Raw genomic sequence first — 26,514 nt, forward strand, 5'->3', positions numbered from 1 at the left:
TCTCGTCATTTCCGTGCGGTTGCTCCAGCTGCTGCTGATGCACGCTGGCGCTTACCGCGTATCAAACAAGCGTAGCGAGCAGTGCAGCTCCAATAGCCTTCATACAACCTGTCGGATGATGGGAAAGCTCAAAACAAATTTTACCCTACGAAATATCGTATTTTAATTAATACACTGCGCTATGGCGGTGAAACATTCTACCGGCAATGAGATTAAGACTGTGTAAAATATTGCATTAAGTAAGCAAAACTAAGCTAGACGTATTAAAGGAGGGATCAATAGCTGTTCTCTTTTTTGTAATATATTACATATCGTTTGATTGTAAGCTGGAAACACACCACACTACCATATATATTCATACATCCCTTTCGTCGCGGTGTCAGTTATGGTAAACAAGCGAAACCGATAGCATCCCATACATGCGTCAAAGAACGACAAGCGGCGTCACGTCACTCAAACCTAAAATGGTAAATCTAAAATGTACAATATTACAATTTTACAACTATACTACACACAGTACAATCGCCCCAAACTTTTCTGGTCTGTCAGAGGCGGCAGGTAACGTTTTTTTCGCTCTGCTCGGGCACGAGATGCATCGCAACCAGCAAGTCATCGAGTCGTGAAAGAATCTTGGCCCTCCCTTTCGTCACGACATCGGTCAGGGACTGGGTGCGGACACACAATTAATCGTAAATTGCCATGAAGCAGAACCGGTGGTTTCGTCATAGTTTTGGTTGCCTCACACACACTCACACATCCACGCTTCGCCGTCGCCCGTCTTGGTGGCTTTTAGTCCATTGATTGGAAACGCTTTTTCGAGCGATTGACGGGCAGGTATTGCCAAGGATTAAGGTACACTTCCGGTGATGGGTTAATTAAGAATGGGCCTCGAAGGTTAGCCTCCAACGAGAAACACTACGGAAGACAATCCCATATTTAAACGCGCTTTCTTATTTATCGAGGTAGCACGTCGCTTTTTCCCATCAGAGAAAATTCTTCACGACTTCTAGGTGGTACGGATGGCCCACGGAGCAAGCTTAGCAGTAGACATTTACTTTCCATTCACACGTTACTTTAAATTGCTTTAAGATCTCTAAAGCAGATACGGCCCGGCAAAGAGCACAGCGTGAACGTATCGACGCATAAACAAAACCACAAAATTACATCCTTCTGGTCAGCAAACGACCATTTCACACTATTCCAACTAACAGCTGGGCACACAACCGGAATGGCTCGGAAAAACCACCGGAATCGTATTAAAATCAATGAACAAAAATGATTTACTCATAAAAGTTCGACTTCAATAATGTCTCAGTGCTGTGTATTTTTTGCAGCTCTGTGTGTTGTTACCTAGTACAGTTTACCTTCTCGCTTGCCAACCGAGTTCTATGGAGTTCACTGTACACACCTGGCAAGAGCAGCAGTGTATGGTTGGCGGTTGTTCTTGATTATTGCTTCCCCAGTGGAGAAAGAGAGTATGGTAAAAAACTGGCCTTTGGTATCTGGATGCTTCAACCACAGAAGTAGAGCCATCGAACACAGGACACGCTTCGATTGGATTCGGTCGACCGCCGTCCGGAATTCGATTCCCACTGTGCCTGTATCCATGCCACACTGTACACAGCCGACTGAACCTTGGAGGCTGGGGCTCACGGGTCGTCTGTTCAAAGACCGTATAAAACCGTACGCAAGCGTCGCAACGGTTGTGGTTTTCCATCGAACTTGTGGTTAGATCTTCATCATCATCATCGTCGTCGTCATCATCAGTGGGTGCGCGGTCTGTGGTGGTCCAGAGCAACCAGAAAATATATCCCTTTTCCTAGCCCACGGATACTTACCGTGTACGTTATTTATGTTCATCTCACACTTATTTCCCTCCGTGAGGGTGGGAAATAAAATACTACCTCTGGGGCCCGAGCAAAGCACTTCATATATTGTACAATCGAAAAAAAATGGGAACTGCATAAAAATACGAACAAAGTGGACATTGGTCTCAAAGTAGACATCCTCCCGATGTCGGTGGTGTAAAACGCTACCGGGGAGACACTTTTTTGTTTAAATTAAAATATGTGGTTGTTTCAACCATGCCTGGAGGTGCTTTGGAGTAGAATTTAAAAACAACAACGCAAACGGGCATGCAAATTTCGCTTCCCCGAAGTGCTACAGATCATTCAATTTAATCCTAGGAGTAATCGATGGCTCTTGAGGGACGTCTGCAATTTAGGCTTGCAGAGAGGTGCCGGCTCTTGGAATATGGACGGTGGTGCTGATCAATATTAAGCACACACAGTCAGCGGGACGACGATGCGGCGATCCGTGACTACCATGCACTGCCGTGGAAGCAAGGGAGAACCAGAGTGTGCTTCCGAGCGTCCTGCATCATCAATATTCATTTTGGCAAAGCCTCTGACGGAGCCGTGGCAGAATTTCTCTTCCTCATACTGTTAGCATTTGTTAAAAGAAAATTGACAACATTGCCCCTTGCTAAAGTGGATTCTAAGCCATTGGGGACGCATACTGTACATCCATCCTACCACTTCTAGGCTCAACTAAGCCGGACGAGTTTGATTTATGAACTCACACGGTAGGTATCGTCTACATTTACGCCAATTGGATGTAGCCTCATCTACGAAGAAAAAACTTCTCTCGAAAGACATTTGGTCGTTTTCGTGATGTATCGTTCAAGTAACAACGGAAGGATTTCCCACAGCAGCAGTAAAAGTAGAAGATAGAGGAACCTGCCGAAGAAAGCGTAGTCATCGACCGAGGCGGCTGTTTCCGGGATCACACTCGACACTCTAGATTAATGGAAGTGGCATGCAAAACGAAAAAGAAAACCTCACCGTCATTCTAATCACTTTAATCGTAAGCCCCTTTTTTCGTTTCCTTCCATTTCCATCTGATGGGTTTTCTCGTGTAACAATTCCGCTCAATCGATGTGACGCATTAACTTCACCCACTAAAGGATGATGCGTTACATCGACGGAGGAAAAAAAGGCTCGTACTCCAATGCACCGGGGCGTTTGTGAGCTCGTGTGCAGACAGATTGGAAGCCGTTAGTATCATCCATCAATCGTGAGTCGACACATGCTTTATTGTTTTTAATTTGAAATTGTCATATCGTTGCCAAGCGGCTTGCAAAGCGTCAGGTGATATACAGTGGAGTGGCAATATTGCAGATCGAATTAAAAGACAAAAAAGCCTAACAATAGTTACCTACACATCAGAGAAATGAATGCGAGAATTGTTGTTGATCGACAATTAAAGCATAAATGATTTTGTTATTATATAAAACTATGCTACAAACGGTTGTTTTATTAGCAGTCATTGTAAAGCAAAGAACTATTAAATCGTTCTACAGTAACGTTTACAGCAAAAGCATAAAGGAGATAGCGAGAAATAAAATAAAAACATTAGCTCCAACAAAAACATTGCTATCCAACATCGAACAAAAACGAACTATTCCTAGCACAAAAAGACCATCGAGCGGACCATGATAAATGTTCCAATCTGTCTACAGCCTTGCCTCAGCTCTTTCTCCCATCAATGAACATGCAGCGAACCGTGAATGTCCTGCTGCATCGTCACTCGGCACCCCTACGAAAACTGAATGCTTTGGGGACTGTGTACACCCCCTTTCCATCTCATCATAAGGAAAATAAAACGAACTATTACAGCAAGTCCTCGGCGGATCGATAGCGGGACCCCTAGCCGAACAAAAAAAAAACTATTAATAGGGAAAGGCGAAGGGTATATAAGCGTGTTCATTCTTTATAGTCGTGTACGGAACAGGAATGCAATTCTTGTTGGCACAGTGATGCCACCGATGCAAAAGGATTCAGCGTCTGGCCAGGAGAGGCAACTGGCAGGGCAGGTCGAGCAGGCATTTAGCTTAACCCCCATACATTTTCCATCCGTCCAGTGCCACCCATGGCAATGGAAAGAGGCCAAGAAAAAAAAAGGAAATAGCCACCATTTCGATACGGACAACGGTCGAAATCTAGCGGAATGGCGTGAAAGTTAGCACCTGGCGTGGCCATAAGCGGTACAATTATTCAAATTTCTATCCATCCACTCCGGATGCATCAACGTGACGGTCGCTCGAACACCGGGTAAGGGGAATGTCCGATGGTTCAATATGTTCTGCCATTGGGAAGCAAATAACTTCCAATGGGTTGTAACCACCGGCGGAGGAGTATCGAAAGCGCTTGCTGTAGCGCTAGGTCCCAATTCGTTTGCATCAAAATGATTGAATGACCCCCTCTCATCGAGTGACTTTAACAAAATGCAAATGTCGCTTTACCGAATCGCTAAAGTTCTTACAGTGTCAGCTACTTACATTAAACGATCTTTTAACTATTCAGAGTTTTTTTCTAGCTTAACGATACCCAAATAAATACAAAAAAGCCCCGTAATGGTAGCACCATAGAGTGAGGTTTAAATTTGCATTCAAAAAATCCCCGAAACCTCCACCTACCTTCGCCATTGGTTGCGGTCTGTAGCTCGTATGCAGTTCGGCCAGTTGCTGCACCTAACGATGGCCAAATGCTTCGATGATGATGATGATGATGATGGTGATGGGACGAAAGGGCAGGATGTTGCGGCTGCAACGGATGATGGTGGTGTGCCGGAAGGCCCGCAAACGGGTGATGGCCGAGCTGGTGTTGCGGATGCGACGTGTGCGACGACTGCTGCTGTTGCAGTGCAGCAGCGGCAGATAGGGACGACGACGACGACGACGATGACGTTGATGAACCAACACCAGGGCCCATTAAACGACCATTAGCAGTAGAGCCCAACATGCCTCTGCAAGGCACACTGTAAAGAAATCAACAAAACTTTGTTAAAACTCGGTGATAGCAAAAACAAGTATTAAAACGCTAAATATAACACATCCACCTCCCCAAAGATCCACAAAAAAAGCGCGAAAATATCCGAAACCCACCCAAAATGTTAGTACAAAGAGAGCTACAGCAGCTACTAACCCTGCTTCCCAAACCTTTCAACGCTCTACGGTTTATTACTGCCTGTTTTGTATCGGTAAAGTCACATCATTTCAGGCGCTGTACATTCGCCCCAAAAATATTGCTTCTACACGCGAACAGTGCGCAAAAGTACATCGTTTTTTTGCTAAAAAACGACATCTTCTCGACTGTTTCTAGCACTGCGAGCAAATATTTGACGTTATACTTAAGCTGTTTGTCTGCACTCTCGGGCCTCAAGATAGGCGACCGAGAGCGACGCTTTCTTGACAATGAATTTATGTCTTCTAAAGTACAAACAGCAGCCTCCGACGTTGCATTCCGCACGAAAACTGGGTTGACCCGGGAGGGAGGTTGAAATGAAGTTTTTCTTTCACGCGTGAACGTGAGTTTTTCACAATTTTTCCTTGTTTGCCCAGCATTTCAGGCAAGGGGATTTAAGGGACACACCGGCACTCGTCTCTCTTTACCCTCCTTTTTGTAGTTAGTTTTGTTTTCGGGAAGCTTTAAAGGGTTAAGCACGTTTTAGGCGAAAGGTATCGCTTCCATGTCTGGCGAAGACGAACGACAATTGAACTTGGGTATAGAAGCTGGGGGCGATGGAGGCGATTCATTACGTTTTAGTATGATGAATATTGCACATGATAACGATCGTTTAAGAAAATGTATTCAAACACTTTCGCTCTACCCGGACATTCTTCGGGAGTATGAGGGACTGGTCCGTTGCCGTCGAGGCTTTTCTTGGGCATTTTGATTCATTTTATCCATCAACCTAACCATTGCATGAAGGGGATTCCCCATCAGACGGCCCCCTCTATGTTTGCGTTCGGCACAAATTTACCTTTAAGTGAAAAAAGACACGAATTTTATTTTTAAGGTTCGCTGCTGGGCAACATTCTTATACTCTGCCGTGTACTGCTACTGCTGCTGCTGCTGCTGCTGCCGTAGGCCTGAGGGCAGTTTTAACGTTTAATTAAAGTAATGGATCGCTTAACGAGCGGAACCAACGGACGACAATGGAAACAAAGAGAGCCGGCCAATGGTCAAGAGAGACGAGGCGAACGAGGGCAACACACACAAAGACGATATGATTCTGAGGACTTTTTTCGGGCTGCGCATACATTTGCGCGATGACTGTGAGGGGCCCGTAGCTACCGAAAGCTATTCTGCTAAGCAACAACCACTTAAAGTAATGTGGAAAGCAATCGAAGGAACGAGCTGATAAGTGTCACATCGCATGGCGTACGAAGGGCGCACGGAAAGCAAAGGGAGGGGAAGTATATTCACATAAAAATTACATCGCAGATGGACGAGAAAAATAACATTTACTAAATTAAATGTGAACTGTATGGTGTGTCGATGGTGGAGAGTACGGTTTAACAATCACGCGAGCCATCAAAATCATTATTTTGATTATTTACACAAGTTTTGTACATGATTGTATATGCTTCTGATTGAATCGATTTCAAGCTGAGTCGAGTTCGCTTTTCAATAAAACCAAATGAAATAAGGATAATGGAAAGCGACGCACAAGCAGTCTTCCCTACTTGTCTGCCGTAGACGCTTGTAAAGGAAAAGTGTTTCTCCAACGGGAAGCTCATACGCAGCAGTTCCTTCTTTTCTGGTGATATTTTCTCCCTCCTTACATATGCACCCCCCTGTGGCGATGCTGCATCTGACACATGCTTCTTTGGTCGAATGCTCAAAAAATATTAATGAAACCTTCGTCCATAATCAATCGATAAAGAAGACGTTCCCGGGGCAAATCACAGGCAATGAGAAACGGAGGCAAAAAAGCAAGGACCTGCTGCCAACCGCAACCGACAGCACAATTATAGAAACAATTGAAATGAAAGAAAGTGAACAATAAGGCATATTACTCAAAAAAAAAGTCGCAAGAAACAAAACCACCATCATTATCTTGAACCTTCGTCCGCAAAATGTATGCTCAAGCTGAAACGTTGGTTTTGTCGGTTAACCAACCTATTCTGACGCTCGTTATCCACCTTCTCACGCAGAGCTGTGCACTTCCTTGGTACGCTTTCGAGCCAAAGACCAAAGAAATCTTTGCGATAGGCTGGGAAAGGGAAGCAAATTGATTGCAAAACAGCTGGATGCGACAACGACAATTGTGTCCCATGACTGCCCCCTACCCTCGACCACCATCACCACCAGCCAATGAAAATGACATAATTCGATCATTAACGTACAAGCCAGAAGTTCCAGCTGTCGGAAGAAAGCTGGATGCCTGAGGAACGAGTTGATAGAAAAGTGAGTCATAATTCAAAATCAGATTCATATTTTCTTTGGATAGGACGGGATAGAATTAGACTGACAGTCGATCGATCAATATTGGTTCTAATTTTCACCAAAGTTTACACAACTTTACATGGTACACAGAAACAGAAACAGCTTGTTAGAAACAGCAATAGATAAGCGCGTATGCAGCAATTCCCACGATCAATCATTATTTGTTTTAGTCCTACAGCGTCTGTGTCTGTGTGTGTAGGCCTGTCTCCGGCATTTCCATTCTCGCTACCGGCAAAGGGTTCGAGCCCAAGTCCACTGAACAAGCAGAGTTTCTTTCTTATTAAAGGCCTCCTGTTTTTAATCACCGACCGCAAAGAAACACAGGCAGAAAGTCAAACAAACTGTTGCGAGCAATTTCCTGCCCAGTAACCGGCAGTTCGCACCGAAGGGTGAAGAAGCACGATGGGAGGTTTCCTCGGCTTACGTTTGCAACGTTTGCTCTTCTTCCCAAGCACAACAAAGGGGGTTGCCACCATTCGGGGTCTGTTGTGGCGAACGGAGGTCACCCCGTATAGGCGGCACCACAACCCTTTTTCTGCTGCATTTCTGAGGTTAGGGATTATAGTGGAAATTCAAAGAAAAGTGCCACCCACTCACGCATGCCTGCTGACAGGAAAAGCCCCGTCTCGGTACCGTCACACACACACACACACACACACACACACACACACACGCCCACATTTAAGTAACGCGACAGGGCACGAGGACAAGACACAGGTTTAATTGGAGCTCGAGTAGGAGAAAAAAAACAGAACAGAAACTCGTTCTTTTCCCCGCGTTCGTCAGTCAGCCAAGTGGAAATTGTTTAGCCCCGAGCGAAACATGCCCCCTTGCGCCTCCGCCGTGTTCGCTTTCGCTCGCTCAGCCGACCACGGTCAAGTAGAAAGGTAAGATAAGCTCATCAACGTCGTGGGTGTGCGGCGAGCCTGTCTGTTGCAATGTTTGCGAATTATCTGCAATCATCATCTACGGTACGGTGCAGCACCACCGAGCGAAAGCAATAGCAACAAAAGCACACACACACATACATAGGTACAAAACACAAACACACTAAAACAAAGCATCGCCCCGGGATGCGCACGGTGCGCGATGCAATCTGTGGTTTCGCTTCACTTTTGAAGCCAAAGAACCGGGGGGGGGCAGCGGACGGAGATTTCAGCCTCTGCCTTATGCTGCCATCTCGCCAAGCGCACTAAAGCTTCCAAACAATGGATGCATTTTTTATTGTTTGCCCTATGCGACACGACAGGAGATTAAAAGGTATCAACGCAAAGTTGGGGTAGTGTTTGGAGCTGCTGAATAATGCTGGACACTTGGAGGTTGATTTTTGATAACCTCATCTCGCGGGGGCGAAACAAAGGGAACAGCAGCAGCACTGTTAATTGTTCCATGGTTCAGCCGATATACTTTGGTGCTATTATAGTAGTATTAAACTCAACATGGCCGGGGTGCAGCTACACTTTACACAGCATTGAACGGTCCGTGGATGAAGCAGAAGTTCCACATAAATTAAGAAACTTCAGCTGGAACTCGTGTACCATCGGGGGCAGAGGCCCGATGTGCCAGCTAATTTAATTAGTAAATTACAGCTCCATGTTCATGCTACATGTACTCACACATGTATAGATATAGACCAGCAGTGCAACTAGTCGTCATTGCTATCTCGGCGAACCTCAAGTCTAATTTCAAGACCGACGGTGATATTTGCGGTTTGGGACCAATATGCTACCCGTGTACGCCCAGTAGCGAAGCTAATGTCTTTCCGTCGGCATAGTGTACTATAAAAAAAAAAACAAAAATCTTACCTAAAGCATGCCCCGTTGCCTCGGTACGGGAGGACACAGCCATTGACTGCAGAAAATCGTGACTAACCCTCATTTCCCAGTTTTCCACTCCCTAGAACGAATCATCCACCCTTCTCCTTCCACCGGACAGCTGATGGTTTTGCGGCGGAAGGTGGGCGAGAGTAGGGACCATTAAACTCGTTCTCCTATCCGAGGGCCGCCGCCGCCGTTATCTGTTTTCTTTTTGTTTTTTTTTTTGCATAATGGTTAGCACTGAAATTTATGTTTGCTTTCTTTTCCAGTGGGTGCACAATTTTTGTACGCTGTAGTAGTAGTGTAGGAACGGGTTTAGCTGAAAGTAGCATAGAACGAGCGAGGGAGAAGGAAAGATACACGGCGAGCGAAAAACAAAACCAGCACACACACCATGCGCCGCTTGTATTTCAAACCCGAACGGACAATGCGAACCGTTGTGCCGAAGCGCTGCGGTGCCCTTTCTCTGCTCTTACTCATTGTTGTTATATGCTGAGCCACACAGCACTCCACTACCGGGCCGCACCTCCGTGACCGCAGCGGATGAAATGCAAATTCCAAATCCCACCTTCACTGGGAGGGACGGCGCACAGATCTCTACAGATGGTAATTTCCCGACCAAAGGTACCGATGGCCCGATGCTGAGGGGTGTGGCAAATGGTCGAAGCTTCTAAAAGTTCAGCTTCAACTTTGACCACAAAAACCCATGGCCCTTGGGGGCTTTGCAGTAAAAAAACACACTCACACACACTTTGAAAAAAAAAAAAGAGCAGAAAATTCCAGTTAGGGAAATTTGCCAAGGTGCAGCACTAGCTAGGCAGTTTGCCAATAGCATGGTTGAAACGTGTTGAGCGTTTTGGCACGGGTATGTTTTATCTCTTTAGTTTTCACCGTCCCGAGATAAGTCATTATTCAGATCATAATCATACGGCCATTAGTGTAGATAGCATAATTGAACCTTGACATTTCAATAAATCAAACGATAACGATAAAACACGTCCAATAAAGCCCGATTGCAACGGCATTACAAAACCAGGCTAATTGGTTGAGTTTTCGCTGTAACTGTCCATGAATACATAGCACATTTTTGTTTCAAAATAAGCTGCTAAATACATTCACAATCGTACCTTACAGCGGCAGTAAAAGGGTATAACAATCATCATCAGCAGCAGCAACATGCACTTCCAACATAGTTGCGCTTCCATACGTAGCAGGCAACGGCAATATCGAACGTTTTCCAATAGAACATGCAATGTGCAAAGCACAGCTCGAGTGCGCTTGACGTGCTTCTCCGGCATATTTATTCATTAGTTAGTTTGCTGATTCGATCGCGTAAAAAATGTGCATTTCTAAGGACGGACGGGGGGGAATTAATTAGCATCAAAGTAGTGCACGTTTACTGCGCATTTGGATGTAAGGGAGTCGTGGGGCAATGTGATGACGATACAGATTTTTGCGCTTTTACGCAAGTAAGCTACGAAGCCACGGAGCTTTCCATAAAATGTCACACACTGTTTTCGAATGCATTCACTGTTTGCTCCGTTTTCCCATTTGTAAATTTCGCTACATTTGCTTCTGGGAACAGTAATACTGATGTCAAAACAATCAATTAGCATCAGCGTAATGAATAAAGCACTCACTGTCAGAAAGCATAATGCATGTGTGTTACGGGAGAATAAAAGCTTTCCATTGGTATGTAAAACTCTAATTCAAAACATACCTTTTTTCTCTTTACATCAATCTACGTGAAGGCAATATTACCAACACATGTGTCGACAAAGAGTGTGCTTTAACTATAGCGCATGTTTTGTCCTTCACTAGCAGTTTAAACATTTAATGCCTTAATTCCATACAGAAAAGGAACAACAGTGGCGGTAAACAATCACATTTACTAATATGCTGCATCAAACAAACAAGAAAAAGGACATCCCTTGGTTAGGCCCTTTACATGTTACGGTGGCAATTACGATGCCTCAGAAGCGCCAACTGTACGGCACATAAGATGAGTTTCAATGCTGTTCGGTAAAGAGAGCACACATTGTCAAAAACTCATCGAACACATATACACACACACCCTCTGTCCTATTCCCTGCGCATCAAAAAGCAATAACATCGTAAGAGCGCGCCCGCATATGGCTGTGCCCCATCAGCGGATGCCTCTATCTTCACTTTCATGCGAGGAAATTGCTTCTTTTGCCACCGTACGAGATCCGTGCCCCACTTCCCGGCCAATAATCGAACCCACCGAAAGATCAATGCAGTGGCAATTGTGCGTCAGCAGAAAATTGAACGCCACCGCAAAACATGCACAGGGCGAACATGTCCGACGGGTGCTTGTCATGCTGCGGCCATAACCGTCGGCAGCGTTCTATTCACCCAAAAACTACTTCCGCACCATTCCGGCTACGAGAGCGTTCTGCACACTGGGTGCTGAATGAATGGGTTTGAAGCACAGTGTCGTCTTTGCCTGGAGAGGGGAAAACACGCTCAAGTGCGAGAGTCCTTGCAAATGTCCTTAGTTTTTCCGAACACACCATCGTTTTGTCTCCTCAAGCCTGTCACCCGCTTTGCTAATGCTAAACAGTTTCGCTCCCTTTATCACCCGGCGGGTAGCATAATGTGCCAACATAATGGCATGCTGATGATGACGGGCTATCGCTCGACGCTTCCTGTCTGTCGAGTTTTTTTTTGTTCGTTGCTTTACTGCTCGTGCTTGGTGCCTTACAAGTGCCCTCCACGGAGTAATCAGTCCCCTGCGCGTTACGGCTTCCGTCCTCTAAGTAAACCACCAAGAAGACGGCTGGTGCCGAATGCTCACTGGCCTGCAAAACTCTACAAGAATGTATACACGCGTTGTCGACGTCATATTTAGCAAACCCATGCAGTGCAAGCAGCAGCATCAGCAGCTTGTGCTTACCACTTGTTATGCTTTCGCTGCCATTTAAAGCATCACTTTTTTGGGGTTTTCATCGACCCAACCGAAAACCAGCTCACACACACAACACATTACCAGCATTTTGATGCTGTTATGGTGCGGATCGCTTATAAATGCATCTTTCCTAAATTGCATCTGCTGCTGTTGCTGCTGCTAAACGGGAACAGAAGCGTCCGTCTTGGCAGGAGCGTTATGATAGAGCATGCTGTAGAAAGCTTCCACGCACGCTATACTCAAATCATGGCCACAGCAACAAGAAAAAAAAATAACAACGTCCACATACAGCCTTTTGAGCTCAAAAACAACGCTACGTTCATGCGAACCAACAAGTTTAAAGCTGTTTGTCAGAGGAAAGAAAGCACGCTACTGGATGCTCTTGCGACATGTCAGTCGAATCGGCAAACATATCCGTAGCGTTGACGAAACAAATCGGGTTGGTAAACAACATGATTCTTGTGCAGAAAACGGTATTTTTGAAAAAAAAATGTGTCATCTATGTCAAGTGAAAACAAACATTGAATTTGTTTATAACGGAACTATCAAAGCAGACAGATATAATTCCCATATCATTTTTTTGAAGTCAAACTACCGAAAAGTTCTGAATTTACTAGTTATTCATATCAAAAATAAGGATTTATGATATTGAAAGTGCAATGGCTTCAATACATAATGTTTTTGGAAGAATCTAAAAGTTGCACAAATTTCCATCATATGTCTCTGCTATTGAGTCAGTAAAATAACAGGCCTGAAAGGCTTAAGGCAAAAATCAAACGTAAACACATAAATAGACCAACCGGTTTTGACAGTCGCCCGGACCATTCACCCGTGTGGGGTTTTTTTTGTTTGTTTGCATTGTTTTGTTTCCACATTTCGTTATCTTTTTCCACCCATCGTTCGTCACTGTCTTTCATGTTTGTTCCCCATTTTCATCATTTGCAGTGCACGTGGCCAACAGCTCTGACCGGTTGGATGGAATTGAAATATGAATTATTTATTTACGCCTGGCAAAAAGCCAGCCGTCGTTCACCAACTGGTAGCAAGCAGCAACCATTCGCGCAAAATGCAGCAGCCCCAACATAGACGAACGCGTGCCTGTGCTGTGCCCAATCTGCTGCGAGCAAATACACACGCGTATGGCTTCTGAAGACTTGTTTTTGTATCCTCGGCAAAATGGAAACTTGCGCATGTGTTGGGCAACATACAAAAAAAAAAAAAAAACATAAATAAAAGGGCCGAGCTGTATCTCGGTGCAATTGGTTTCTACCCATATGGTTTAAAGCTTTCACGCCAAATCAAGTAAATCTATCGATTCGGGTGTTCACTTTAGTGTTCCCAAGCTCAGCCACATATATCGAGAGCGTTTTATGTATGCATATGTTTTTTTCCACCTCCTGAGGATTCTGATTTGCAGTGCGCGTCTCGCATTTGCCACGTGACGCATTGTCAATTGTTGCTGTTGCGTGCTGATGCTTCCAATTGCACGGCAAATGTATTTCCCCGGTGACTAAATAATCCTTGTTTTCCTGGACAGAGCAATCGTGAACGTATTGTATTCGTATTGACTATTGCAGAATGGCAGGGGAAGTGCTGCTTTGGTAGAAACTATGGACAAACAAAAGGTGCTGTTAAATATGTTTTAAAGCATTTCTCGTTTCAATTACAAGTCACCTTTCACACAATAGTTTGAAAAAGGCATCCAGAATACAGAGTAGGTAATTATTTTTCTTTATCGATGGAACACTGTAACAAAAAGGTTAAAATTACCCCTTAGCACTGAAACAAAAAGGTTATAATTACACATTTAGTTGCTAAAAATGTTGTTCTTAATTGTAAAACAAGAGAAAATATAACTATCATGAGTGCATGAGTTAACTGCTGCAGAACAGCCTGTAAATAAAGTTGTGTTTTATAAATGGCATTAAAGTGGCCTTAACTTAGTGTAACCAAACTACGTATTAATATAAAGTGTTGGGAAAGAAAATTAGTTCACAACCTTTTACGACAGAGTGCCACCATCCTTAACACGACAGAAAAAAAACCAACCAAAAACTACCGAATCCGATCGAAAGACCCCAAGAAGCAAGGAGGAAAGGAGCGAAACGTAAAATAAAATGCTTACCAGCATTTACATAGCTAGAACACAAGGATTGATCCGCGAACGCGCGAAAGATCTGTGGAAAACATGTGGAAAAAATTAAGGGAAGTTAAAACAAAACACAAAACGGACACGGAAAGCATACAAACGGGTGAGGAGCTTTCAATCGAGAAACAAACAGAAACCCATGAAATTATCAAACAACAGAAACAAAAATTGCAAAATCATCAACCTTTTTCGGAGAAACTTCTGATCTGGCATACACGCTTACTTTATGTAGTGAAAAACTATACAATTTACAGGCACACACACACACACACACACACACACACACACATACATACATGCCCTTATCAACGATTTACACGCCATGAAACCCTGTAATTTGTATCCACTTGTCATCGTCAAAGGTGAATTTGTCCCCAAATTATATCCCTTATTTATACTGCCCTCTTTGTTTCTTCACTGAACGGCCCGAGCAAGTGTGGAAAAAAGTGAAAAAGCATTGTGTCATCTACCAGCAGGTACACACACATACACATTCTGAAAATTGTTCATTCATGCAAAGGGTACAAAATGCTTCCAGACCAATTTTGATGTCTCATCAGACGCCGAAAGCAAGAACGTCACCAGTTTGCTACATGCCAACCAACAAGACACAGGGCGTCGAAGAAAATGTGGTTGCTTTTTTCATCAATTTGCTGTTCGGCTTGACTACCACCAGGCAATAAGCCTTTCTCCCATGAATTGACTGCGAGAAAACAACGGCAAGCTGACGGTGGCTGACGAGCACACTTGATAATGGTGTTGGAAGTTTTAATAGACCGAGCAGAATAGCGGAACGCCAAACTTATTTGATGGTTCATCATTAGGCGATTTATCATCGGCATATCATGCGAATTACGAAACACACCCTTCACCCTTCTTCCCTTGGGTTAGAGAGATCCAGACATTCTGATAGAAGGTACCAACGAAAAGGCTAAAGCAAAAAAAAGGATACAACACACCACCGCTACTCTTTTGAATACACACCTCCCCCAACCCCCAATCCACTTAATCCATATATTTACCGTGCTGCCAATTGCAAGACAAACACGACGCGGCGGCTCTGGTCGAGATAAGTCCCAGCTCGACAGCGAGAAAGAGAGAGAGAGAGAGTGAATGTGCTACAAAAAACGATGTGTAAATGGGAATGGAAATTATTTTCCCGACCCTTACCCGACTGTTCCTTTGCACTTTCGATATTTCCTGCGGATGCGGAGCGCGCGCGCGAGCGCCACATTTGCAGTGGAGCATGGCGAGTGTGATAACACTTTACAACCCGACCCGGCAGCATCAACACAATTCGCTCGCAATCAACACAATCGACATCAAAAACAAATAAAATTGAGATCGAAAAAGTTTCCGGTCCACAACGGATGACAGTGCTAGGTATGGGTGTGTTTGTATGTGTGTATGTGTGTGTGTGTGGCGGGTGGTTCCGATTGAACCAGTGCAACCCATTCCCACTGTAAAACAGTGAAATGTAAGAAGAAGACTTGCAACAACAAAAAAACCCGTTCCGTTTGGCTGTTTTCCGATTTTTCGCTTCTTCTTCCGTTATCATCGAGCCCGGATATCCTGACGAGTGTCCTGCTGTTGGCGGTACGGTTTCGATTGCTGTCACAAATCGGACGACCCTGCTGTTGCTACTACTGGATGGTGTGTGTGCGTGTGTTTGAGAGCGTGATCAAACAACAGGTGTCATCGTGGAAGAGTTCGGCAAATAATACAACAATACGCAGGGGTTGGCGACGGCTGATGAAAAATTCAACCGATGAACCATTCTCGCCGGATATGGAGACCGGAACGAACAACCGTCCGAATAAAAGGGGGAACAACTTCAAACGGTTTGATGTGTTTGTGATAATTTTCCTATGCATCTCGTCTGACGACTTCCTGGACTGCTCTTGCAGGAGCGAGCAAGGTTCATCAATCAATTTATAACAAAAATTTGTATTTTTGTCCTTCGTCACATGCGAAACTACTGCTATGCCAGAGAAGACGAACCAGAATGAACAAAATTGGTCCCAGGAAATAGAGAGCATGACATGACATAAATGAGGACAGAATCACTGTATCCCTATGTACGTTTGTGTGAGTGTGTGTGTGTGTGTGCCTGTGTGTCCCAGTCACGAGGGTAAGGGGGATTTTGTTCCTGTTGTTTTATTGCTTACGACAGAAGTTGAATCCACCGTATGATAAGATCGACCCTTCAGCATTTTCCATATGGCCAGGCGCTTATAACGAGTGCCAGACCGCTTGCCTGTGGATGAACCGGAGGATGCACCAAGCAAAGGAAGCAAACAAACAAAAGCACAAAAAAGACTACCCAAGAAAACAAACAAGCGAAAAGGGATAAAACCAACCACATATCGTTGGTTCATATTTGTGAAAATATTTGTACGAACTCGTGGAATATAATGATCTGAAAAGTATCACAAATTAATGGCTGTCAGTGCCAGCAGTGGCTAAAACATACACACACACATACACAACCATGGGCAGTGTTATCCTCAGCCCAGCAGGATCGGGGAGCAATAGGACGAACATACGAGGGCGTGTTGTTCTAGGTTTCTGCAGAAAGCGTTTGCGAATGGGGAGGACGCGAGAGGATGGATGCGGATGGATGTACAAACATTTGCCCATATTTATGGTGCCCTGGCACGCTCGACTTGCTCGCCTAATAAGGGAACGGAGCCATAATGCTCTGGAAAAAGCAAAAACCTTGATCAGGACATGGACGGTTGAAAAAAAAAAAAGCATTCTACCCGTCACGTTGCGTTGGGATTACTGAGTAGGCGACCAGTATGGTTCATGTTATCTTCTCCCGATACTGCTTTGCCTACCGGTACTGAAGGCCCGGGTAGGATGTAAGGTTCAATCTCACCGCCCGAGATGGCACACTACTATCCATAAAGAACGAGATTATGTTCGCCATGATCGTGTGCCTCGCTAGCCGGGATGAGCAGGCCGACCTCGTTCGGTAATGATGGCAGGACAGACCACGGTAACTGCTACAAATGGCCTATTACTGCGGGGGCTTGCGACTTTATCCGATGCTCTGGCTTACCCGGCTGAATCGTTCTAAGTGCATCCCCAGCAGCCAACCGACGGCTAGTTTTCCACGTGAGGAAAAAAAAACAAAGAGAAGCCGACGTACGGTACACGGTAGTGGGACAAATTGATTCCGTAACAGTTTGGCTGCTTTTTTGTTTGCTCTATCCACGTGAAATCAAACGGAAAATACCGAGCGTAATTTGAGCCAAGCTTCTGTGCCAAAGTGCAACAGCCAAATAAACGAAAAAAACGCTCGGGTAGTTACGGTCAAAATTAGACCGATTGGTCTGGATTGATCGCGGGATCACAAGGAAGTAAAAACGGAGCAAACTTGCTTCCGAACTCCTCCAGTTCCGGGCCCAAGATAAGTCTGCCTCGCGCGAAACGATAGACCGGGAGTTTGGAGCCAGCCAGAAGCTAAGCGTAGCGCGCTAACCTTTTGGAGAACGATGATGCCCCTGCCTTTTGGCACGGTTGTAGTGGTTGTTTTTTGTTTGTTTGTGATATTTTCCCTAAAGCTCGAATCACGATAGAGCTGTCGAGGGGAATGAGATAATTCATCCACGTCACGGCCAGCTTCCGAGACGGCGAGTTGACGTTAGAGTTTTTCTACCACGCTTGCGACCATACCCCCAAAAAGTTCCCATCCATCCATGGTACTACAGCAGGGGATGGCTAGCGCGATTGCTCATACCCACCGCCGCCACCCCATGGCTCCAGGTTCTGCTTGTGTCGCACACAGTTTTGCAGCATACCTTCAACGAATCGACGCCCCGATGCGGATGAAATCAATTTTCCACGACATTCGACGCCCTTCCTTCTCTAATGAAAGCGAACGCTCGCAGCGAGTGCTGCAGGAAGAAAGGTCATATCGTACGCCCTTTTCCACGATGTTTGACTTTTATGACAAATTCGCCAACTCCCACTGGGATGAATAATTGGATAAAGGGAAGAAAAAAGTTACACCCCGGAAGAAGGATGATGGGCAAGACTTTGGCTGCATATCTTTTCCAAATTTGGCGCTCTCACAGATAGAGAGAAACGGCTGGCATTTGAACTTTTATGGCCAAAACGAAAGCTTAAAGAAAAGGTTCAGGAGAAAAATGTAAAGCAAGCAGTTGTGGTTCATTAGTTACAGCATAAGTGTTTTTAATTAGAAAAATTCATACCCATCATACACGATGACATATTTATTCTATTTGATTTAATTATAATTGTTGTTTCACACCATCGTAAGAATCGTCACATTTAATTGATAAATTTAATAACCTTTTCTCAACTGTCGATCGTTTGCTCGCTAACGAATCTGCTCCAGAAACGTTCTTTCGCCAAAATATATGTTTTATGCCTGTTACGAAAAGTTCCTTTGCGGATGATTTTATACACCACGCAGAGAAAGAACGATGATATAAATCAAGCCAGCAGCATTCTTTAAAGTATTTAAATTGAACCACATTCTCCGTTTGCAATTTTATGTACAGTATAACGAAAGGACAACAACAAGCTGTTCTCGACAGCGCTTAAAATGATAAAACGAACGAACTAGCAAAAGCAGTGAGTGATGAAAATTGGCAAAAAGAACGAAACGCCAAAGTATACTGGCAAACTACTTCAATGGGGAAGCTGCTGCTGTGTTCTCCAAAGATAGAATAACAAAAAATTGTAACACACTGCACAGGCACGAGTGGACACGAGCTAAAGAAAGATAAAAAAAAACCTGCACCGATGGTCATCAGCGAATGGCTTCTGTCGCAGCCAAGCAGTAACCAGCTTTTTTCCAATTATCAAAATTGTACCAATAGTCTCCCCCCCTGCGTATCCTTTCGGCTGCCTCTTCCCCAGCATTACACTGCTGTCTCTTTTGGGTGCGTTATTTTATCGGATCCTTTTTTATTCTGTATTTTGTATTACCCATGGGACCAGCGAGCGAGAGAGGGGTAGCGGGAGGGCCCATGTGGGCACGTGCGAGTCCCCCGGAGTGGAATGGGAGGTTCGCGGATCACGATTCCAATCGACATCCTCACCCGGTGCAATACCGGGGCAAACAGCAACGCGGTGTTTATCCATTTCAACATAATGGAAATGGAGGGAAAAAAGGAGCACAAAAAAGCATAAATCCAATAATATTTGTGAGAACCTCGCACAGCGCACTGCGCGGGATTGAATGAAAAGGAATTACGATAAAAGTCAACTGCAGTTTTCGGGGCAATAGCATCACGATGGGGCACACACCATGGAAACACACAAATAGTTTTACTTTGCTTATCCATTTCCAATTTTCCAAAGGTTAATTATCAAAAGTACAGAAACATGCCTTCATCCTTAGTTTTGTACCTTCGAGTTGCACGAATGACAATGAAAGAGACAGAAACAATTGCCACCGTGGCACGGGGGCAGGCCAAGCAGAGGAGAGGAGGAATGATATTATTTTCCAATTACTAGAGCTCTGAGCCGCGAGCGCTTGTTTTGTCGCAACCGCGTCATACTGCGTCACAGCAATTAAAGCTCGCCGTCCTAAACGAAGTGGAGTTACGCAGCGAGCTGGAATCGTCCCGGATGGTCCGGAGGCAAACGACGACGGCAAAGGCAAAAAGGCAGTGAGATTAAAGGATTTATCCGTAAGGATGAGGGGCCATAGTTTCGCGATATAGACAAACGGAACTGTGTCGCCGTCGAAGCTTCCGAGCTCCCAAAAATGGCTTCCATCAGTAGCGCGAGGAGGGCGCGTCGCGTTCGAAATTAATGGTCCGGAAAAGAAATTTAATCGCACAACTTTCTGATTTAATTATACACACACACACACACAACCCTTCGTGTCTCATTCCGATGCTCTGCCGTGTGTGCGCCGTTAGGCCGGAATCGTACAACACCGATGCTGGAAATCCGACGGCCATATGTCCTGGGTGTTTGTACACTGGATGCCAATTGCTCTCCGGCGGGAGGACGCACGTATGTACGTACGAGTGTGTATGTGTGAAACATAAATCCACACCAGTCACAGGCCATCATGCCATCGTCACCGACAACCGACAGGGCTGCTGTCCGCTTCCGGTGACGTTTTGTTATGCATTTCTAGTTCCTTCCGACGCATCCTTTCGCCCAATGGCGTCGAACATGCATTGAAATCCGGAACCTGGCTCGGCCCGGAAGCTCTGGGCGGGTGGGAATTCGAAGGGTGGAAGGATTAAGTGCCTACGCCTTTAAAAGGGCTCTCCATCTTCCCATCTACTTGCTGCTGGTTCTTCTCCTGACGACTAAACATTAAAGATCTCTACGCTGTGCGCATGTGCGTCATCAAGCGGCACCTTACAAAAAAAAGCAATGCAGATACCAAAAAAATATCATCGCATGATCAGCAGGGCACGATGAAACGGCGTAAAAGTTTACGAAACTCAAATTAACTGTAAATCATCGGACAAAACGGCAGTGGAAGCTGGGCACACCTACACATTCACAAGCACACACACACTCATAAAATCATGCTAACTTCATGATTGGGTGAATAATTTTTCACTCGTCTGTCGTCTCGTTGATAAGAAATGTTCGCTATTCTTGTCCCACCCCTTCGCTTCCCATTCCTAAGCGTGGAGAAAATTTCAGTCCAGCAAAATGAAAAAATATATAGCAAAATGCGTCTCACAACTGAAAACAAAGAAAAAAACGCAACTTCCACCCAACATGACAGCACACACAGTAAAAAGAAAAGCAAGCCAACTGGTCCGCACACATACCAAGAAACGATAAAATACGGTGCAAACTTTTTCAAGTGCGTAATTCGAGCATAGTTAGGTACGTTAGGAAATTGCATTGGCCGCATGAAATATGGTTCGCGTGAAAAAACTGCTAAGAACCTGCCCGCCTTTTCCTCCGGCTTCCGACTTGACCGTCCAGCTTTTCAATCACGCACATAAGTATGAGTGGGTATGGTGGAACGAGAGCCATCAGGACGACGTCGACGACAGGCGCATTCGAGCAACATTGCTCGCCCGTTCTTCGTTCTTTGCTCGTTCACTGTTTGGCTTCATACGCTAACGTCTTGGTAACACTTTTCACTAATTACATCTTTAGAGAGCATGGGGCTCCCCCTTGCTTGATGCATATGGTTTAGCGGGATGCTTTTATGCTATTCGAAAGCCGAAAAAGGGCAGACGGCATACTGAAGGCATAATCGTTCCCAGCACTCTCTTTCCGCACCATATGGAGCGCATTAAAAGGAACAGATGAGGGGTTGAAAGGGCGTATGATGTGGCATGCTGTTATGATGATATGCACACTTGTTTGAACACTGTCGTTGATGCCTTGCATAGTTAGGCAGATGTAAAAGGTTCTACGAAAGAAATCGGATTGTAAACACACCATTTTGAGTGTATCACACGCCTCAAACACACGGACACGATTTTACAGCAAAACTCTGTTAATTTTAAACTCAAACTTTTGTCGCTAGACGCTACCCAAAACACTCTAATTAAATAGAAATATCGCCGAAAAACAAGAAAAGAACAAACAAACATTCAAACAACACTATTCTACAGTGAAAAAAAAAAGGTACACACAAATATAACCCAACTTTGCCATAATATGCAAACAGTGAACCGTTCCGGGGGCTTTCCTCACGCTTCGGGTCATTATAACAACATCGTGCTTGGCAAATAAACAAGATACAGCAGCTCCAGGGAAAGCAACAAGTTCACGTGTTGGCTGCTGCTGCCGTTGCAGCAACTGGTCCGCAGCGAGCGCGATTCTCCTCGGTCAGCATAATAACTGCCGAAGACAAACGTCATCAGCCGGAGAGAAGCCGGAGAGGCACGCCCCACACCCCACACCACCATCATTCGTGCTCGGCAGGGTGGAAGCTGACTCCAATAAAAAAAGGAACGGAATAAGTAAAACACAGTGTCAGAAAACAATCGTCCAACACACAGAGTTTCACTACAAATTCGACCCACACTGCCAACACCCGTCCGCACCCTCCCGGATACAGGGGGGGAGTAACAAAGACATGTTGAAACTAACACCTGTCAAAACGGATCTGTTTTTCTCGGAAAACACATTTGAAAAACGACCTAAACAAGCAAAATGACACACGTTCCACTCCGGGTAGATGTCTATAACTGTACAAATTCGTCCACACACCAATTGTAAGGACCAACTTAATGATAGACAACACCAAAAAAACAAAAACTAACCATAGAATGAAACGAGAGCTTGAGTTTGCTATTCACGGGACCAGTGGATGTACTCTATCCCCCTCTCCCATCGTACTGCTCCTTTCATATGGAAACTAATTGAAGCATAATGTCGATCAGAGCGCGCCCGCCTTTGCATGCTGTGCTCGCAGAGATATGAGAGATAGAATTGAGACATTCCAAGACATTGATGAGGTGTGTGTGTGAGCGAGTGTGTGCTTCGAACTGGAACGATCTCAGTTGTCAAAGTTTTGGCCCAATGACTTGGCAGCATCGTGCAGCAGCATACGATATGACTTTTTAGACTCGGACGTCTATCAAACGTGGCGGCGGACAAGCGTGCTGATGGAATCAGATTTCAAATTTAGTGCACAGCGCGTTCTATGCGTAATGGCGTACGCTTTCTTGCCAGGCTCGATGGCAGGCAGGCACAGTGGTTGTGGCACCGAGTCTCGGATGATCTTGGAAGCCTTTGCCGACAGTAACCGTTGAGGGGTGCCCCCGTTTCTTGGGCCTGTTGAGCGATGGGTTATTTTTTGAAGCCATAAAATCTATGCCCATCCACGCCGGTCCTTCCGCCGCTGAGTACTTGGCCCCCAGTGTCTGCAATCGGCTTGATATCTAATCAACATGATTAATGCCCGTCACTCGATCCGTGCGGCGGGGAGCGGTTGGGGTCAAGCCGGTAGAGATAGTGGCGCTGTAAATATTGTTGCTGTCTGACGCCATAAATATGCTACAATGGTTCCTTGGCCGTTGGCACGGTAACGGGCGTGGGACAGCGCGTGGCGAAGAACCCTTACCGATGAGCATCAAATAAATACATCCGAGTTTTAAAAGTACTTAAGTAACACAGTTACCACCTCAACACAGCCCCGCAATTCGGATGGATTCTGCAGCACAGAACGAAGACTCTGAGCAGCAAAAATGCGCTATTCTCTAGGACCATTCCTCGACTCGACCTAGCAGACGGACACACACACTCGCACCACTATTCTAAGGGAAGCAACGCGCCGGCGGTGGCGCCAACCTTCAACTCGGGCAGCGGAGCGGCGCTACGGACCTGTCCCGAATGCAGGCCCGTCCGCGAGTGCGAAAATAGCCAAAGGTCTTCACTCACCCGTGTTGTGCCCGGCAACAAAGCCCCGGCGCTTTGCCCGGGCCATTCCATTTGGTGCGCACTTGCTGGCTGAGTGAATTATGATGATGGGGCCGGCCGTGGCGGCAGTTTTATACGGCCCGGGGGGAGCTATCTGCACTGTACGTGCTCTCGAGCATTGCGTTTCGTGCTGCGTGTACTTGGGTGGGAGCAGAACTTGGGAAAGGTCTTCCCAGCGTTCCATTGTTGCGTCTTCGTCGCGCCCCAACCGGACGCGAAGGGTGCAGCAGTGAAGATTGCAGATTTTTTTTTGGTAATTTATATTCCGGGCTTTGAGATGTTTAGACATTGCCAGACGAAAAGGGAGGCTCTGTGGAGTGCATTCCTCTCTCTCTCTCTCTCCCTTATAATGGAACGGGATAATGATGATGAGAAGGGCGACAATGATGGCGTCAATTCATCGTTACACCTCATTGGACGGGGAAGCGCCTGACGGGGAAGTAGTACCGGGCAGTGTCAACGAGCGCTACGGCGTTAGACTGGACGGTGAATTTAGTTTTAATGCTTTGCGTACTTTGATCGTAAATTTTCGCTTGCTTTACATGCCTCCGCCTCTGGAGCACTGACTGGACCAAGGTCCCCCGACGGGAACTAGAAAACTAGCACGGCGTAAACGGTGGCAGGATGGAAGACAACCAGCTAGAAACCGAGAGAGCTAGATTTATGAGAATCAAATGTGGTAATAAATTGTTCTAACCCATTATAATTCAATGCAATTGCCGCCAACCGGTGAGAGTGACTGTATGGCAAATAATGCACATTTATCGCAGGAAAATTGATCTCGACTGCTCTATCTATTAACATAGGGGGAGTATTCATTTTCCTACACACTGATGCTGCCTTTTGAGCCCGCATTGAGGTTTTGCCTGTGCTAATCTCTAGAGGCGCAAATGGAGTTGAATTAATAGTGCAGCAGAACGATTTCAATCGCCCCCAGGACACATGCCAACGCGGCGCAAATGATGTGTTTCGAAAAACGATTGAGCAGCAAAATGGACTCATGCGTCATCCTTACATCAATTTATAGATGTACTGCAATTGTTATCAAACAGAAACATATTGCTTTGTGTGCACACAGAGCTTCTCACTCGAGCTCTAATCACCCTCAGCGGCACACAGCCGCTCACAACAGTTCATCTCGGGCATGGTCTGCGAAGAAAATCTTCACCCCTGACACAACCGCACCGCATACAACAACGCAAGAAGCACACAAGCACGAAATCGAAACTGTCAAATTTCGGTGATTTATTGCAATTCGCCTGTTGAATTCGGACGCTCGCTGACCATTGCTCTGACCCGATCGGATGATGCTCACCCCATCCATGGCTCCTACCACTGCTCTCTCGCTTGCAGTGCGCTCCACCACCACCACCGTTTTAGAGCCGTGATAAAAAAGTATACGACTTTCATTAAATTGATGACCGAACAAACATGCAAGCAACAGAGCAGACCATCGGTGGACCGGAGCCGGTGATACCCCCGACGGGAAAAGATACTGAACGCCGATAATGCCTTCCAGTATCAGGAGGCAGGCAAACGGTAGAACGGCATCGAGCAACACACGCCCCGTGGCCATCTCGCAGACGGATGAAACGGTTCGGGGCCAAGAGTGACAAAACAAAAACCGGATTTCCAAATCGACGTTCGATGGAATGCGTGTTTTATGCCGGGTCATCTAGCAGGGCCGGGCAAAAGAGCAAACACGCTAGAAGGCTTGCCTTCGGGAGGTTAAGATTCCTGCTTAGGCGGGTATGGTACTTCGCTGAACCTTTTGGGAGTCTTTTCTTTCGGTATTTTCAAGTAGCAGTAGACCAAACGAGTCGAATTCACTGGCACGATTCGATTGTTTTCTAAAATTATCTCTTTTAAAATCCTTCAAAAAATCTGACGTACGTTACTTATCTTGCAAGCACACAGACGCTCTAAATTCACTGATTTTCGGTCTGCAAAAAAACCCCAAAAAATCCTTAAAGCTAACACAGCCGACTTTGCGTAATAGCTTTAAACCGCACCAAGCGCTGGAAGCATTTTTCTGATGTTATTTTTTGATAGGAGCTCACGTCAAAAAAAAGGTTCAAAGCATAGTTGCCATTTCCCCCTAAACCCCCACCTCCAAACCTATCACGGCTAATCGCATACAAAAATCCCACCGGATGCGAGACGCTCCAAGGCTCATTTCCTTTCCGGCCAGCTGAATCTCCTGCCCTGCCCGCGGCACGCACCCTAATGATGTACGCGTGCACCTCCCCTCCCCGCAACGAGCACGGCGCGGCGATAACGAGCGGTCGGGTTTTTAAGCGACCAACGCATTTCCAAAGTGATTGATTAGCCCGATAGTGGCGCGACCCAAATGACGGGTACGCACGCGAGACAGAGAGAGAGAGAGAGGACGATGGGCGCGCGTACAGGAACTCGGCGGTTTGGGGGCTTAAAAGGCTCGTTGACTAAATAATTTCATTACACACCCGCGCGATCCGGGGGCAAATTGCCCGTCGTCCCACAATCCGAGCAACATAATATACACATTTTCCGTTGGGTTCCGCCGGGCGTATGCAAACACACGCACGCAGCGCTGCTGTGTTTTCACATCGCCGAAAAATCAATCACCATCATTCGATGGCAAACTGTCACTACGGGGATGTGCTGTCAGTTTGCTTAACTGACAGAAAGGCAGCCGCCCCTTCCTTACGCCCCGTCACTTCCGTTCGGTCGGCCAGCATTGCATTTCCGCTGCGGTGTGCGGTACGTCATTATCGTCCACTTTGCCGCAAAGGCGTTGCGGGCGTTGTGGGGGGGAGGGGGCGAGGGTGGCAGCAAAAGCACATCCCGGCTGGAGTCTAAAACTTCCACTTCCCCTCCTTTGGCACCCACTTTCCGGAAGAATCCCAAGCAATGAATAAAATTTAGCCGAAGAGCCTCAGCATCACGACG

The 26,514-nt window shown here is 45.8% G+C and overlaps 1 protein-coding gene across 10 annotated transcripts in view; it reads right to left on the reverse strand.

Moving 5' to 3' along the window:
- LOC1271567 (protein winged eye) overlaps window positions 1-26,514 on the reverse strand; it is a 309,805-nt gene that overhangs the window by 60,304 nt on the left and 222,987 nt on the right. For 8 of the 10 annotated variants that reach the window (XM_061647327.1, XM_061647328.1, XM_061647330.1 and 5 more), the window contains one exon: window positions 4,478-4,818. In XM_061647327.1, the coding sequence (XP_061503311.1) occupies window positions 4,478-4,818 (341 nt within the window). Of the gene's footprint in view, window positions 1-4,477; window positions 4,819-14,163; window positions 14,216-26,514 lie in introns of all 10 variants that reach the window. The other 2 variants (XM_061647333.1, XM_061647331.1) reach the window with 1 other exon arrangement.

The sequence above is a fragment of the Anopheles gambiae genome, chromosome 2, assembly GCF_943734735.2.
Source record: "Anopheles gambiae chromosome 2, idAnoGambNW_F1_1, whole genome shotgun sequence".
NCBI classification, from domain to species: domain Eukaryota; kingdom Metazoa; phylum Arthropoda; class Insecta; order Diptera; family Culicidae; genus Anopheles; species Anopheles gambiae.